The sequence below is a fragment of the Trematosphaeria pertusa genome, assembly GCF_010094035.1.
Source record: "Trematosphaeria pertusa strain CBS 122368 unplaced genomic scaffold BU26scaffold_22, whole genome shotgun sequence".
NCBI classification, from domain to species: Eukaryota; Fungi; Ascomycota; class Dothideomycetes; order Pleosporales; family Trematosphaeriaceae; genus Trematosphaeria; species Trematosphaeria pertusa.
The window spans coordinates 201041-216386 of NW_022987233.1; the positions used below are offsets into that span (position 1 = coordinate 201041).

General features: G+C 55.0%; 7 protein-coding genes across 7 annotated transcripts; 3 read left to right on the forward strand and 4 right to left on the reverse strand.

Annotated features, from left to right (window-relative positions):
* The first annotated feature begins 136 nt into the window (after nucleotides 1–136).
* Nucleotides 137–1734, forward strand: BU26DRAFT_169464 (uncharacterized protein). The gene is made up of 3 exons (XM_033820250.1): nucleotides 137–483; nucleotides 535–1377; nucleotides 1423–1734. The coding sequence occupies exons 1-3, from the start codon at nucleotides 378–380 to the stop codon at nucleotides 1644–1646; spliced, it is 1173 nt and encodes a 390-aa protein (XP_033676736.1). The 5' UTR covers nucleotides 137–377; the 3' UTR covers nucleotides 1647–1734.
* A 505-nt stretch (nucleotides 1735–2239) lies between these two features.
* Nucleotides 2240–3759, forward strand: BU26DRAFT_169457 (thioredoxin-like protein). The gene is made up of 4 exons (XM_033820249.1): nucleotides 2240–2436; nucleotides 2493–2675; nucleotides 2729–3087; nucleotides 3274–3759. The coding sequence occupies exons 1-4, from the start codon at nucleotides 2375–2377 to the stop codon at nucleotides 3414–3416; spliced, it is 747 nt and encodes a 248-aa protein (XP_033676737.1). The 5' UTR covers nucleotides 2240–2374; the 3' UTR covers nucleotides 3417–3759.
* Nucleotides 3760–5547: 1788 nt separating this feature from the next.
* BU26DRAFT_571486 (uncharacterized protein) lies at nucleotides 5548–6598 on the reverse strand (the record flags this gene model as incomplete). The annotated part of the gene is made up of 3 exons (XM_033834140.1): nucleotides 5548–6088; nucleotides 6164–6411; nucleotides 6485–6598. The coding sequence occupies 3 exons, from the start codon at nucleotides 6596–6598 to the stop codon at nucleotides 5548–5550; spliced, it is 903 nt and encodes a 300-aa protein (XP_033676738.1).
* A 2128-nt stretch (nucleotides 6599–8726) lies between these two features.
* Nucleotides 8727–9655, reverse strand: BU26DRAFT_169644 (uncharacterized protein). The gene has a single exon (XM_033820251.1). The coding sequence runs from the start codon at nucleotides 9304–9306 to the stop codon at nucleotides 8842–8844; it is 465 nt and encodes a 154-aa protein (XP_033676739.1). The 5' UTR covers nucleotides 9307–9655; the 3' UTR covers nucleotides 8727–8841.
* A 350-nt stretch (nucleotides 9656–10005) lies between these two features.
* BU26DRAFT_511154 (uncharacterized protein) lies at nucleotides 10006–10407 on the reverse strand (the record flags this gene model as incomplete). Its single annotated transcript, XM_033827273.1, has 2 exons — nucleotides 10006–10339; nucleotides 10397–10407. The coding sequence occupies 2 exons, from the start codon at nucleotides 10405–10407 to the stop codon at nucleotides 10006–10008; spliced, it is 345 nt and encodes a 114-aa protein (XP_033676740.1).
* A 622-nt stretch (nucleotides 10408–11029) lies between these two features.
* Nucleotides 11030–12399, forward strand: BU26DRAFT_440168 (DUF171-domain-containing protein; the record flags this gene model as incomplete). The annotated part of the gene is made up of 2 exons (XM_033824377.1): nucleotides 11030–11247; nucleotides 11307–12399. 2 exons carry the CDS (start codon nucleotides 11030–11032, stop codon nucleotides 12397–12399), a joined length of 1311 nt encoding a protein of 436 aa, XP_033676741.1.
* A 2111-nt stretch (nucleotides 12400–14510) lies between these two features.
* On the reverse strand, nucleotides 14511–15262 carry BU26DRAFT_585245 (uncharacterized protein). Its single transcript, XM_033834626.1, has one exon. It carries the CDS (start codon nucleotides 15058–15060, stop codon nucleotides 14857–14859), a length of 204 nt encoding a protein of 67 aa, XP_033676742.1. The 5' UTR covers nucleotides 15061–15262; the 3' UTR covers nucleotides 14511–14856.
* Between the last annotated feature and the right edge of the window lie 84 nt (nucleotides 15263–15346).

The window sequence follows — 15346 nt, forward strand, 5'->3', positions numbered from 1 at the left end:
CCAGTCCACTTGAGGCGAAGCTGAGAAGTACCGTATGAACTCGATCAAGATAATACTTGCGTGAGGAACGTGCTGCCGCTACTCCCCTTGACCCCTTCGCTGTATTCAGGCGCTAACCTAGGAACTCTTAACAAATAGCTCTTGGATCCGGGATTCTCTTTACCTACCCCGAGATCGCCACGATCTGTGGGGTCCAGGGAGTGGTGGTCTATGCGCTGTCATCTTCCTTACCTCTCTTGATCTTTGGCCTGCTCGGACCGATCATTAGGCGCAAATGCCCGGAAGGATTCGTCCTCACAGAATGGACGAGACAGCGATATGGAGCAATCGCCGGCTTGTTCCTCAGCCTCTGCACGCTGATCACCATATTCCTCTACATGGTGGCCGAACTCTCGGGACTTCAACAGATCATCACCGCTCTGACAGGGCTGGACGGGCTTCCAGCAGTCATTGTTGAATGCGCTGTAACGACAATATACACCTGTACGTTATCGCGTCGGCTTTTAGAACGTAGATTTCTCTAACGTGGTACAGCACTCGGCGGATTTAAAGTGTCTTTCATCACGGACAACATCCAAGGGGCCATGGTCGTGGGCCTCATTATCCTCGGAGTCATATCAGTTGGCGCTGAAACGCACATCGACCGCAGCTTGATCAAGGAATCCGGGTTTCTCAACTCCAGTCTACTTGGATGGCAGCTTATCTATATTCTTCCAGTTGCCATTCTCACCAACGACTTCTTCATTTCGGGCTTCTGGATGCGCACATTCGCCTCCCGGACTGACAAAGACCTCTGGATCGGAGTTACTATAGCAAGCGTTGCAGTTTGCATTATCCTGACGCTCGTTGGCATCAGCGGGTTGCTCGCTGCATGGTCGGGAGCCTGGCCCCTTGGCGATGCGGACAATGGATACCTTGCCTTTTTCCTTCTCCTTGCGCAGCTGCCAGCGTGGGTCGTAGGCGTCATCTTGGTCATGACCGTTTCGCTTTCGACTGCAGCGTTTGACAGTCTCCAATCTGCCATCATCTCCACCGGCAGCAATGACCTTTTCCGAAACAAGCTTAGCCTGTGGATCATTCGACTGCTGGTCGTGATACTAATCGTACCGGTCGTCGTCGTCGCGCTCAAGAGTCCGGACATCCTCCAAATTTTCCTGATCAGCGACCTCGTCAGCGCGTCCGTTATTCCATGCCTAGTTATCGGCCTCTCTGACAAGTTCTACTGGTGGCGAGGCTTCGACTTCGTTGTGGGTGGACTGGGTGGCATATTCTCCGTTTTCCTGTTCGGCCTGGTGTACTTTAAGGGCGATACTACCTCGGCCGGAAACTTGATCCTACTTGAAAACGGTCTATATGCGAATGACTGGAGCGCTTTTGGTAAGCGCCACCTCCATCTATAACGAGTCTTCTGACGCTATTTAGGGGCATTCGTGGCAGCTCCTATTGGAGGCCTGCTGTGGGGCTTTGGTGCTTGCGGTCTCCGCCTTGCCACTCTATACATTCTTTCAAGGGTCAAAGGACACCGCTTCGACGCATTGGACCGTCCCATCCCTCATACCCGCTACGTGGAACCGTACGAAGACCCGGACTCTGAGAGGGTCTTAGAGCAGACGGACGAGGCTAAGAAGAAGGGGAAGTTCTTCTAAGTGGTGACTACTATTCGTTACGAAGATGCACAGGATAGATGGAGTTGGAGATAGAGACTAAATTGCTACACTGTTGATTTGGAGAAGGGGTGTGTTAGGAGGAGGGCCGGAATCACCCGTTCGAGATCCGCTCTAGAATCTGCTTGTTCGCTTCTAAATTCAGTCGATCCTTTACTATGCGTAGATTGGTACCTGGGTATACTTCATTGACGTGGGCTGCTTATTTAATGTACACATGGTTATTTTCTTTACGAATGTTACCGTACGCGCTGGACCTAGGTAATGCCTCCATTTCCCCCGCTATCGAGAAGTATTGCCGTGGCTTCCTCATCGTCGCCTACCTCCGTTCGGAGTGCACTTTCATATCATTCCGCAGAGATTCCAAATCGCCGCCAATTGTCGTTCGGAGGATGGTAGGTGGACTGTTCCCGAATAGGAAGGTGGCGGGAGTGGGGTAAAGCAAGGCTGGAAAGCTTGACCCCGGCGCCTGCAAAAGTTTCGCAGCAACGTCAGGCATCGTGTCGTCGTCAGCATCTGTCAGGCAACAACTGCATATTTCCGGTCTGCAGCTTCAGAGTGCTTCATTTGCACTTTACCACTCTCCGGCCTCCAGGGGAAACCAGTTCGCACTGCGATTCGCCCTCGGACCCTTTGAAGAACATCAAAGCTCTCCTAGTTACTGCCTCTTCGAGCCCTTGGCGGCCCTCGCCCACCAAGAACCCGCGACCATGCAGATGCCAGACGTTCCCGTTAACGTACCCGTCGACGACCCGAATGCAGACACAGAATGGTAAGCTGATTCCTGCAACGCATGCTGTGGCCCGTCGCTGACGGGGTTCGGCATAGGAACGACATCCTCCGGAAGCATGGCATTATACCCGAGAAGCCACCCTCGCCAACGCCCATGATCGAGGAAGCCTTGGAGGAGGCACGCCGATTAGCGCACGAAAACCGACTGGAGGGCAAGGACCTGGATGAGCTGGCGGAGCTAGAGGACGAGGAGGACGAAGAGTTTCTCGAACAATACCGGTATTTTGACGAACCCCGCCGATGCGTGGGTGTGGTTGCCTAACTCTCTGCAGGAAAAAGCGATTAGAGGAGCTGTCCACAATCACCTCGGCATCTGTGTACAACCAGGTGTACCACCTTCAGAAGCCGGACTACTCAAGAGACGTTACTGAGGTTTCGAGCAAGGCCTACGTGCTAGTGCTCCTTACCTCATCTCAGGGCACCAACGTTGAGACCCGCGTTATGATTGAGATCTGGAGGGAACTGGCTCGGCGCTTTGGGGACATAAAGTTCTGCCAGATGCGCGCGGATCTCTGCATCGAAGGGTATCCCGACAAGAACACGCCGACTGTGCTCGTCTACAAGGATGGTGACATCAAGAAGCAGCTGGTGACGCTGCGCGAGCTACGCGGGACGCACACAAGTGCAGAAGGTGAGCACGTTTTCTTCAGCCGATATACCGCCCGGGTGCGGGATCGTGAACTGGCAGCTGGGCACAGGGATCCCCTGAAACGGTCCACCCCTGTGTGCCGTGACTGATGTTGGTTTGGCTTTCATCCAATAGCTAAAACCGCCATTGCTCGATTCCCATACTGACTTTGCACGCTAACTGTAACAGATCTCCAGAAGCTCCTCGTGGATGTAGGTGCAGTGCGAGTAGGCGACCCACGCCTGCAGCGGAAAACCGAAGAAGAGGCTAGCTCGAGCAAGATAAGGCAAGGGCGGCCTAGTGGGGATGACGAGGATAGCGACTGGGACTGAGAATAGACTCGTTCGTGTCGATTGGCTCAATGCCGCACTCAACACCAGCCCATCGAGTGCCACAGCAAAGCGATCGGTGTGAGCACAGGGCATCCGAACGCTAGAGAGTTGCGGCCATTTCATGGAGACCCGGTGCGACTGAAGTCTACGTCTGAGGAAGCCCCACAAGATGGTGCGGTAGCACTATTATCGGGCAAGCACACTGAATTACTGGTAGGGCGCGAGGAGGATTGAGCGAGGTGGAGTATATGCACCACGGCACGCCGTCAGAAACCGTCCCGGTCATATGAATGGACAATGCAATTCCAATCTAGCCCTCGTGCAGCCGAAACAGCATTTACCCCGCCGTGCCCGCCTTGCTTAGTCTCCCCAACGCACCACCATCGAACGGATCCGCCTACTGGAAGGGGAAAGAGGATTATCTAAGAGCCACCCCTGTCGATAGCGGCTTAGATAACTGCCCCCATACAACTTTGGCCGGGCTGACATGCTTCGAAGGCTGCTGACTTCGGAGCCCATACAGGGCCAGCCACGATAGCGCCGCTGCACGAGCAGGGATTCTCGGTTGCTTCCAGCATGTCGCATTTCGTTCTATCCGCCACGATTCGGGCCCCCAAGGCAACAGCCCTCACGCCGCGCTCCACGTCTTTGACGTCTAGCGCCCCGCGCCAGAGAAGAGGCCCAAAATGCGGGCGCGCAGAATGCAACCTTGTGGCTTCGTCGCTGTGCGCCTCCTGTCGGGCGCAAGGCCCGAATGCCCACTACACGCCCCACGTGTCGATCTTTGTCGGATAGGGAGAATAGCGGTTTACGACATTAAGCGGTGTACCCAACGTCTACAGCCAATTGGGTTCCTGCAACGCCTTTGTTGGACTGCCACGGCCTTATCTGGACGACTTGCTGTCCAAACCCCGCCATGAGTTCGGAGGGTCGTGATGGATCCACACCGATGTACTTCAATTGGCTTGTGTATTTGCACAGTGATAGTCCGCCGGTTAGTGGTTCTCTAGGATGTGAATGATTCCTCCTTTCTTGTTTCTTGGCCTCTTATTTCCGAACCCAAAACTAAACGGCTTTCAGCGACTGTACTGGATTGAACGGCCTGGGAGGGACTTTTCAGCTCGTTGACACGAGATGGCGGCTCTGTTCCTTCCTGCGTTCTATGGCGCCATTGCAAACATTATCGGGGCCTTCAGGCTCATGAAGGGAGTAAAATAGATAGCGAATTCTGAACAAGAGCCTTCTACTACAATAAGCTCCAAATACCAAAAACGTAGGCCCCCCCGGAAGTGAGTCCTATAGACGGCACGATCCGCTATACGCGCTAGTCCTTAGTATAATTGACTTCGATTGTCCTTTCGCATCGCGGTTCGACAATCGTGTCCGCTCTTGCTTCCTATGTACTATCTCTTGTCCATTGGTGCACATGCTGCAGCTGTAAATCGGGACTATCGACTTTAGTACAAGCACGCTCGCATGTTCGCCGTCGGTGACGAAGCGTCTTCAAACGGAAAGTTGCCGGATGGACTTGCGGGTATGGAATTGTAAAGACACTTTGGTGGGGTGAGGCCTGATCTCCGCTCCGCCGGGAGAAATGGTGTAGGAATGCTTGTGAGGTAGGTAGGTATGCTGTGGTGGCGAGCTGTGGGTTCGGAGTTGGAATGCGTAGAGAGGTTCTCGAAATTCGATGGACGAAGCGTCCATAAGTTATTTGCATAGAAAGTTCGTGGGGGCGCTTGTAAAATTGCTGTACAAAAAGTTGAACGATGACGCCGAGGATGAGGTTTGGGAACAGATGGGAGAATGTGGGACTGAGTTGTCGATAGGTAGTTCGAGGATTGTATTCCGTCTACTCTGATTGCTGCGTGCTGTCGCGGTAATCGTGGTGTCGCCTTGAAACGACTTTTCCGTGCCCGTCTTCATTCTTCTCTCCCAGAAAGCAAAATAAGTCCCCAGGTCAAGTCGAGTAGTAAGCTTGGACCGCATCAATCGCACTCGAACGCCGTCCGTCATCGTAAGGCTTCCCTTACCCAAGGAAAATGACTTCAAAACTACAGTCATGAACGGGTATAAAAAGTGACCTCCAAACTCCTGTGTATCTATCCATCCCTGATCCTAGGGGCCGGACGGATTAAATCAGCTCGTCGCCGCCGCTTCTCCGCGAACTCTCAATCGCCGCCCACACTGTGCTCTCTTCAAACACGGGCCCATGCCCGTCGCACTTCGCCGCGCCCTTCAGGCGTTCGCACACGTCGGCGATGTCGACGAGGCCCTGCTTGACCAGGGGATGCGACTGGATGAGGTCCCAGGTCTGGGCGGCGGGAATCTCGCGCGCCTTGGTGGTCTTCCGGCGAGACGCGGCGTGCTCCTTGTCGGCGCTGTTTACCACGCTGCCGTTGGGCAGCGACTGCACGTTGTAGGAGGCGTCGTCGGCCTCGTCGTCGGGGAGGTGTGCGCCGGGCGAGGGGTAGGTGGCGGAGACGGGGCGCGAGGAGGTGGGCGAGTGGCCGCTGGTGGCGCGCAGGATCTCGTTCTCGGTGCGGACGCGCTGCAGCTGCAGCTTCAGGCGCTCGTTGTCGGACTGTAGGGAGTGCGTGCTGGACTCGAGGGCGGAGAGCTTCGCCTCGAGCTCCTTCACGTGGCGCTCTTTGCGCTCGCGGAAGGCGCGCTGGCTGTGGTTGCGGGCGGGGTCAGCAACAACTCAACTCGCGATACAACACACGAGTACGGGAACAGCAGGTACATACGCTGCCCGGTTCTGCGCCTTCCGCCTGCTCTGGGCCGGCGTCAGCCCGGCCTCCTTCTCCTCTGAGCTACTCCGTGTCCGGCTGGCCCGGCTGTCCTCTACTTCTCCGCCGATTCCGCTGTCGACGCTGCCGACGGGCATGGGCGTTTGTGCTACGGTCGGGTCTGGCGAGCCCGGTGTAGGCAGGGCGGGCGGATTGAATGGGAAGGCATCGTAGGAGGTGGGGATCAGCGAGGTGTCGAAGGGTTCCTGTGCAACGGGTATTGATTAGTCAAGGGACCATGCGGGGTCCGCAGCGCTGATCGAGGCCGCAAGAACGTACAATGCTGCGAATTGTCTCCGGGTCGACTCCAGTTCCGGCGTGCGGGAAGCCGTTTGGCGGCATGCCCATGAAGTGGTAGGGCTGCGGCGCTGCGCTGAAGTACGAGTAGTCCATGGCGGTCGGGTCGGGCGTGTAACAGCAGGAGGCAGTAAGCCGGCGAGACGATGCCTTCACGAGCAACACCAAGGTGCCGTGGGGGAAGAATAGGGCGAGCAACAGATCGGCCTTGGGAGGCGGGCGCGGGCCTATATTATAATACGACGAGCTGAGATCTAGGCTTATATCCACCCGCCTGCTGGGTTGGGGGAAGCTTCGTGCACGTTCATCCTCTTTCTGGGCCCCAATCCTACAGGGCCGTCGATGCCACCCTTGTCCTGGCGCCAGCAGCCCGTGCAGCGGCCCCGTCGTTGAGGGAGAACGGCTTGGGGCGGGTCTTCCAACGCTGCAGCACGCGTTGCTTAGTAGGCATGTCGTCGTCGCCGCCGCATGCATGCGCAGAATGGACGCAAATTAGCATCTACCGCTCGGAGGCGTATCGGAAAGTCGAAACAGAGCGAAGGATTGATCAGCCCTGCGAGGCTACGCGCAACTCATCGCTTTCCCGACCGCACAACAGCGAGTTTGGTGACGGGCAGGCGACGGTTCCACTGCTGGGGCTGCGCGGCATAGCGGGCGGCCACGCATCTCACGCTGAGAACCCTAATGCTCCTCCTTTCCACTACGCGGGTGCGACGTGCTGACTGCAGCTTCGCAAGCATCATCGCCCCTAGGAAGCGTCTGATGAGCATGGCATTTGGGACGTGGCTGGAGAGATTGCCAGCATGACACACCCTCAAAGGGCCTTACGAGGCCTTACGCTGTCTTCCTCGACTCTTCCTCCCCGACCTACATGGAGAAGAGACACGGCGGAAATCGCGGGGGTGATCACAGACGATGGAGAGCTTATTTTCGCACCGGTTCATCTGACAGCGTCTTTGCCACTGGTCAAGATGTCGGGAACAAATCCGGCGGGGCTGCTATCCGCGAAGCTGAATTTCCGTATAAGATGGGTACGCCAGCCCTGTGACCGTCGGGTGCCCCGAATTCAACAGCTGTTGTCAGCACTAAGCCAGCGTGGTGTAAAAACACCCTCTCACCGCCCAATCACCCAGCCCCAAAGGCTCATGTTTCAGGAACAGCTGTAAGTTACGGAGTACAGCTCATGCATTTCCTCCCAAGCTCACTTTACCACACCGTATTCAGCCGGCTCGACCATGATGACTCCAGCTTCTTAGCGTTCGTTCCTCCTCCCTTCGCCTAGGGCAACTTCGCATGCAACTCCATACATCCGCCCAATAGCAGCAATCGGCAGAAGAACCCGACAGTAGTCTTAAAGTCTCTACTAACTCCACCTGTCCGGTCTTTTCAGAGTTCGACGATCCTTTCGCGAACCCTGCCTCGGTCAACCTTCTCGGGTATAGTCCGAGAGGTCGCCATGGCTTCCAGCCCAGAGCGGAGTTAAGTCGAAACGTCCGAAGCACATAAGATTCAGTGCTTAGAGAAGTCGAGAGTGCCATCGCCATCATGCTGTTGCATTGCGGTCCACGTGCTTGAGCCTATCAGTCTAGTCTATTTCGGGTCTATGATAGTTTTCCGAGTTCAGCCACGCTGGCGGTGAGCCACACGCGAAGCTCGTCCTCCCATAGCACGGCTGATGAAAGCTTGGCGGGGGTCCAGCCGGTGCACGGGGCGCTCCTGTACCAGCACTACCATGGGTCTTCGAAAAGACTATTCGCACTTCATCTTTCTGTTTCCTCCTTGGACGTTTGCAACTACGTTACTTCGTGTTCTGGAATTGCTACTGCCACCGCTGCATGGGGGTATGCGGCCCGCTCAGGCTGTTGGAGTATACCCCCTGTTCCGCACTCGACTCCGGCTTCAGTTCGCCAGCGCAGATGCCCGATGATGCTGGAGATCAGCGCCAGCGTGCTCGCTCCAAAGATGAGCCTAGCTTTCCCGAACCCGAGCAGGGTGGACTGTGAAGATCTACATCTTATTATACAATCCGCCCATCAACACGGTCCGGAACGGCATCCAAGGAACCAACATCGCAGTTTCGACAATGCTGCCATGCTACCTAGACTCTAGACCCAAGTTACGCTCCCCACGGCTCTCTGATCCTTCTTGACCCGGCCCATCTGAAACCACCGCGATATCCCAACACTTGAACCTGGGGAACGGGCATCATGGCCCGGAGAGAGACTTGCGCAAGAATGGGCTCACTTTCGCGGGTTTAGGGGGCTCTCTTCTAGAAGTACCCCAATTTCCTCCAATCCGGCGCCGTTTTCGCACTGCATGCACCCGCATGAGTCAGATCTCTATCTGGCGCTCCCTGCATGGGGACCGCATATGTGCTGTACATTACTGGCTAATTTGCGGTATAAATCACTGCATGTGGTCTTGGTGGAGATGGAATGGGTGTTAAATGCGCAGGGCGAGTGTTGGTGGAGTGCGGTGCTGATGTCCCAGAGGGAGATATAGGGGGCCGAGGGCAACGTTCCACACGCTGCTATGGAGTATCCTGGCATCAATTGCAATGAGATCCTCCATGCTTTAGAATCACCAGCAAAATGGCGGCCTTCGGTACCTACGCAGGGCGGCATCTGCACTGAGGAAGCAGCATCCAACCTCGGGCCGCTCCCCCTACCCCAAGGCGCCAATTCCCAACCCAAATGTCTCAGTTCAACCTCACCAACGACGCAGACCCTGTATCGACCCTCCAGATCTAGCGCCAACAGCTCTCCCACAGCGGTCCGGAAATAAGCATCCAGTACTTCCGCCATCTACCGCACTCCCGGCTCCATTCAATTACCCGCCCGCCCGCGGGATTTGTGAAAATGACTGAGCGCTCTCTGCGGGCAGTGTGCCTTATCTCAGCACACTATCTGCGCGTTTATGGACGGTGCGGGCCGATGCTATCCCCGATTCTCTCTGCTCTCGGCATTGTCAGCATGCATCCCACGTGTATGATTCCGCGTCCAGACATGCAGAGCTAGTAGTAGGGAGGCTCGACGGCGGTTGGAAAGGGGAATGATTGTGATCCGAATGTAAGGCGCTTGGAGGGTTGCTGACTTAGCCCGTCCGGAGCTTGGTATCCGCTTGTGCATTCGCTCTTGGTTTTCTCAAAACTGTGGAGGGTTTTAGTTGCGTATTCGTATTTAGCGAGAACATATGGCGCAAATGCTTCCGTACGACTCTTTGTGGGGAGCTCCCTATGCGCAGACTGCTGTTGGTAGCCACAAGGGTTTGTATATATTGCTCCTCTACCAGAATCGAAAGTCGTAGCGGTTCAAGTATCATGTACTCCAATCCATCGAACTCTCGCCTTGTGTCCTGCCCGTTTGTAGAAAGCCCGCCTTGAAGGTGTGTCCGCCATGTACTCATCCAGAGCGTATAGGGCACCCTAACAGCTCTTCAACCAGCCACACTACTCGTTTGTATGCCATATTCCACCCATCCTCTCCCGCCCCATCTCCAGTCCCTCAGCCCATACACGCCCCACAGCTTGCCGTCCCCCACAGCTGCATCGGTGGTCGCGAATCCCTCGCCCCCGGAACCCGGCCCACATCTCTCCTTCTGCTCTCGTCTCCTCCAGTCCTCGGCCCGGCATTTCCGCGTCCATGCATGCCCCCTTGGTAGCTGTCGGGTGGCGGGGGTGTGTTGGCGGGCCGGAAGTAGGTGTTGGTGCTGCCGGGGGCGCGATACGGCGAGCCGCGGGCGGCCGCCCAGGTGTCGAGGCTGAAGAGCGTGGTGAGGTAGAGAGCGACGAAGGTGAAGAGCGTGTCGCCGGTGCGGTGGAGGAGAGATTGAGATTTGCTGGCGGGTGTTAGCTAGAGTGCTGGGGGGTCGGGTTGATCGGGTGGGTAGACGAACTTGTCGGCCATGATGGGGTGGTTGCTTGCTTGCTGCAGTCGGGTCAAAAGTGTGATTGCGAGTGCTTTAGAGGAGAGAGGACAGGTATATGCTTCGCAAGCAGCGCGTTGTGGTGCGAGGCAAAGCTGTTGCTGCGCCGTCGTCAAAGCCTCGAAGGATGCGGCAGCCTTACGCTCCGACCCTCTGGGGACTAGCTCACTTGCAGGGATCCGCTGTTTCGCGATAATGCGCGGCCCACGCGGGATCAGATGTACGCGCGGGGAAATTTTCCACCTTCACTTTTTGATTGTCAACTTCAATCGCGGACCCGACAACGTCACGAGCTGTCAGAACTGTTGACGGCGCTTCGAAAGCTCCGACGAGCTGCAACAGGACACTCACCAAGCCCGGGAGAGGAGCGCCTGCGGAAGAGCCGACATCTCTGCCTCCCAAAATCGCAATGACTGAACGCGACACGATTGCCGTAAGGGCACGCCCAACGCTGAGCAAGGTGCCTGAGCCCGGGAAAGCGAAGAAATCTAAGGTATGTATTCCCATGATGCTAATCAGCCCTCAGCTAAATCCAGACAGAAGCGCAAAGCCTCGGTGGTCCTCCATCAGAATTGCACCCAGGACGAGGACGAGGACGAGACTATGAGGGATGCGTCGCCTCAGCACAAGAGCCCAGTGGCGAACTGGGATCAGGAGCCGCCGACAAAAAAGAGGCGGAGTGAAGGCAGGCCGGAGACAAGGAGTGATAAGGCGGAGCAAGCGAAAGAGCTGCATACGTCGAAGCCGTCTGCGTTGTTCAAGCCCGTCAAGGGAAGAGATTGGACGCTGAGTATTGCTGTCCCGGGAAGCATCATTGCGAAGTAAGCTGTGATCCATTTTCCCTGCCATGCGGTGCTCGACAACTCACTAACTTACTCAGCGTCCAGAAGCCCGACCTCAAGACTCTCCTGGCGGGACGTATTGCCCGCGCTGCAGCCGTCTTTTGCGTTGATGAGATTGTGATCTTCGATGACGATCCGTCCACCATTCCCAACTACATCGACACCAGGTACAGAGGCAGGAGCAAGAGCAAAGAAGACATTCTATCTTCGATCGACGAAGCAGATCAGCCTTGGCAGTATCCGGACCTGTTCCTCTACCACGTTCTAAGCTACGCTGAATGCCCGCCATATATACGCATGGACGCCAAGGACTCGAGAGTTAGCTTATTCTTACAACACCAGAATCTGAAATGGGTGGGGCTTCTGCCGAGCCTGGACATGCCGCATCACATGAAAAGCCATGAGTGGTGTCAGTATCGGGAGGGCGTGTCGCTAGGTCCGGCAAACCCCAAGTCTATATCTCCCTCGAAATCGAAGCTCAAGAAGAGCAAGGCGAAACAGGATGCTTCTAATCAACAGCAATGGACTTATGTCAAATGCGGCCTACCCTACCCGGTCAAGATCCCATTCAAACTTGACCCAGCAACGCGCGTTACACTCAAGTTCACAGATGCAGTCGAACCACCTTCATGGCCAAACCTTAGCAAAGAGGAATGCGAGACCTTAGGAGTCGATGCTGTCGCTCCTTCCGCACCGCGCGAAGAGGAGGGATATTACTGGGGCTACAACGTCCGCCGCGCCACGTCGCTCACAAACGTTCTCGCCGAGTGCGAATTCGAAAACGGCTACGACGTCACAATCGGCACTTCAGAACGTGGTGTACCTCTAACCTCCGTGCTCCCGGATGCCATCGCTCCTCGGTCTCCCAAGAAGCCAAAGGGCGTGGGGCAACTCCCATCGGAGTTCAAGCACCTACTAATAGTATTCGGAGGTGTTGCTGGTCTTGAGCCGGCCGTGGCTTCCGATCCTGAGTTGAGCGAGAAGGGTTTGACGAAGGAGACCGCGAGCGAGCTATTCGATGCTTGGGTTAATCTGGTGCAGGGACAGGGGAGTCGGACGATCCGCACTGAAGAGGCGGTCGAGTTTGGCTTGTTCGGCCTGAAGCCGTACGTGGATTCTCTGTATGAGTAGAAGCACGATTCACGGCGCTGAACTGGACGAGGGATGAGGGCTCCTCAGTCGAGAGACCTCGAGTGATATACCCTTACAATACAGAAACTAGCTACAGTAATAGAGAGAAGAATGCGTCCACTTGCATGTTGCTGTCGCCTCAGGTGCTCGGACCCTCCGAGGCTCTTTATCAAGTTGGAGTCGCTGACATGGCCGATCTTAGGCTCTCGAAGAGATAGGCACGCTCGGATCAAAATATTCTTTCATTTTGTTTAGGGAGCTGAAGGTATCCAGGAACAGTTTTCCATGGGAGAATCGAATCCGGGGTTGTTCGTCAGGACGTCGGTGGCCACCACACAGGCTGTGGAGCAGTGGTTTGCGAATATCGAAAGGGTTATGGAAGACAAGGAAGAAGGTGTATTTAGGCTTGCGTATATATTATATATCTTCTCTATTAAAGGTAGGGGAGAGTCCAGTAACGGCACTGGGTGGGGGCCTTTGGTGAATGAGCAGTGACTCAGTCGTTTCGGGTCGCATCATGTCGTGCACGCCCTAGCGCACGCCCGTTGGAACGTCATACTCCAGAAGATATCCCGATTGCGTCAACTCTACGTTCGCGACGGGGGCGCGAGTTGTATTTGCGCGAAATATGACAATGGGTCGCTAATGCTGCGACATCCAACCATTCGGCTTGCAGATGGACATCGTTGGGGATGCTATTCGAGAAGGCTACTTTATCAAGGAGTTTGAAAATGACTTCGGCAATGGTGCGGCAGAGCTTAGTGACTGGCCGTGTCTCCGTGAGATACACTTGTGGTATATGACTGCGAGGATGATGATCCAGCCGCTTTCGCTGATTACCCACCTCATATGGATCGCTATGCGGTCATGGTAGACATGATGCGTCAGATCCTAGATACCAACGACCTTAGCATTGGAACCATCAAGTTGGTCGCTAGTGGTGTCAATCTCAAGCTCTCGAAGGGATAAGAACGCCAGATCAAAGTTTTCAAGTTTGCTTAGGGAGCCGAAGGCACCCAGAAACTGCTCTATGGGTGCGCATAGTGGATTTCGGGAGCGATGGGGACAGTCACGTTCAAAATGTTGTACGTGTCTCTCTCAGTCATGAGTTACTCCTGCTTCGCTCACACTTCTAACACAACATGTGCTTTACAGACTCATAGGTGAGCGTCACAGTATGCCTGTAAAAAAGTATAAAAGCCGGACTCTGGTGCTCTATCCTCCCCCTCCCTCTTCTTCACATCACCTCCATCTACCGAGTATCGAACCCCACAACGTCCAGCAATCAAAGTACATCTTCCATCCACCGAATACCAAACCCCGCAACCTCTAGCGATCGAAGTACATCATTTCTCAAGAACGTGGCCTCGCTTCTACCGAGAAGTAAAGCACCGGAGCATATCCGCCAATCCGCGACCATGGGACGGCCATACACGGAAGCCCAAAAGCTAGCTAAGAAAGGGCCTCTCCTCAAGATCTGGAAACTGGCCTGCGTCACCAACTCCCCACACAAAGACAAAAGTCTCGAAGAGGCCGTCATCAATGCCTTCGAGAGCAGCCTCAGCGTTGCGGGAAAGCTGAAATGGGAGGAAATCAAGGGAAGGCGTGGGTCGAAATTCCGCGAGTACGATAACAGGGGCAAGGAAACGCTCGTTGTGTTCTTCGTCAAGCTGGCGAAGAAACTTGATCTGGATAAGGACACGATCGAGGACGAGGTCTACGCGGGGGATAATGAGCTGCTCAATCGCAAGTGGGAGAAGTATCTTGAGCGTCCGGCGGAGAGCGATTATGCCACCGATGCTTGACGTGGTGGCATGAGGTGGTGTTCAAGGGATACTTTCGTGAAGGCGCTCTGTTGGTTGTCCTTTTAATGTGAGCTTCATTGTAATGTTTAATCTACCATACTATTTTGTGCCTCTCTTGTCCGGGATACGCGCTCAACTCTTGCGCAAACCTCTGTTGTTCTGCGCCACGAGTCCACAAACAGATATGCTTCGTGGAGGAGAAAAGTGCCTAAATAGATGTTCAGAATGCAGTCCAGGACAGAAAAGGTACGGTCTTTGAATGAGACTGTGTACAAAAAAAGCCTACGAAAGCAAGTCGCCAACTTAATGCTCGCAGAAGTTGTAACTATCGAACTTAGCCTCAACCAAAGGCATCAGCTTAGTCCTCTCATCCATAAGCTCAAGTCGCAGCTTCTTTGCCTCCTCCATGCCTATTGGCCATTCTCCCATTTCTTCTGCTACCATATCCGCAAGCTCGGCCGGTAACCGCTCCTCGATTCCAGCCTTATGATACCCCTCGGGCGCCCACCAATCGTGTCGCTGCGGAGGCACATCGAGGCAATGCGATAGTGTGGATCGACCAGCCACATGACGACGAAGCGGCGATGGCCAGGCCTGGAAGGATCTTGGAGACGGAAAGGCTGGACGCAGTGTTGTAGCGTGTTCGGGAAGACTAGAAGACGGCCTTGAGGAGTGGCGGTGCTACCGAGTTCTTGCACGGCGGGTTCATCGCGAAGCGAGTCGGTGCCGAAGATCTCGCATATGAGATTTCCCCGTAATCAAGCTCGGCTTCTTGCCGAAACCTGATACGTGACTCGGTAGTGTTCTCAACATCGTAGTAGTAGATTGAGGTCGCAGCGATGTGCTCGTTCAACATGCCCTCAATGTGCCAACTACCGCCTGCGTACTCGGGCTTCTCCGGCGTAAGCTGGATACTTGCCAGCTTGACGATGATTTGGAGACCTCGATCGCGCCACGTCCTTGCGAGATCAAGGTCTGGCTCGGTTACTATAATCCAAGGACCAGGAGAACGGTGGTAGGGTGACCGAAGGCTTGATTACATGTTAATAGAAACTTCCATCGTCAGTAATACGAAGAACGCTAAGGCTGCTATTTACAGCCTAAGTTATATTCGCTTTGCCGCTTTGGTATTAGACTGAAAC

Bases quoted from the DNA above. Each gene is read 5' to 3' on its own strand.
- BU26DRAFT_169464 (XM_033820250.1), top strand. From the start codon at position 378: ATGGTGGCCGAACTCTCGGGACTTCAACAGATCATCACCGCTCTGACA. The intron at 484-534 runs GTACGTTATCGC...AACGTGGTACAG, and splicing joins TGTAACGACAATATACACCT to CACTCGGCGGATTTAAAGTG. The intron at 1,378-1,422 runs GTAAGCGCCACC...GACGCTATTTAG, and splicing joins GAATGACTGGAGCGCTTTTG to GGGCATTCGTGGCAGCTCCT.
- BU26DRAFT_169644 (XM_033820251.1), bottom strand. From the start codon at position 9,306: ATGGCGGAAGTACTGGATGCTTATTTCCGGACCGCTGTGGGAGAGCTG.
- BU26DRAFT_169457 (XM_033820249.1), top strand. From the start codon at position 2,375: ATGCAGATGCCAGACGTTCCCGTTAACGTACCCGTCGACGACCCGAAT. The intron at 2,676-2,728 runs GTATTTTGACGA...AACTCTCTGCAG, and splicing joins GAGTTTCTCGAACAATACCG to GAAAAAGCGATTAGAGGAGC. The intron at 3,088-3,273 runs GTGAGCACGTTT...TAACTGTAACAG, and splicing joins GACGCACACAAGTGCAGAAG to ATCTCCAGAAGCTCCTCGTG.
- BU26DRAFT_585245 (XM_033834626.1), bottom strand. From the start codon at position 15,060: ATGTTGAACGAGCACATCGCTGCGACCTCAATCTACTACTACGATGTT.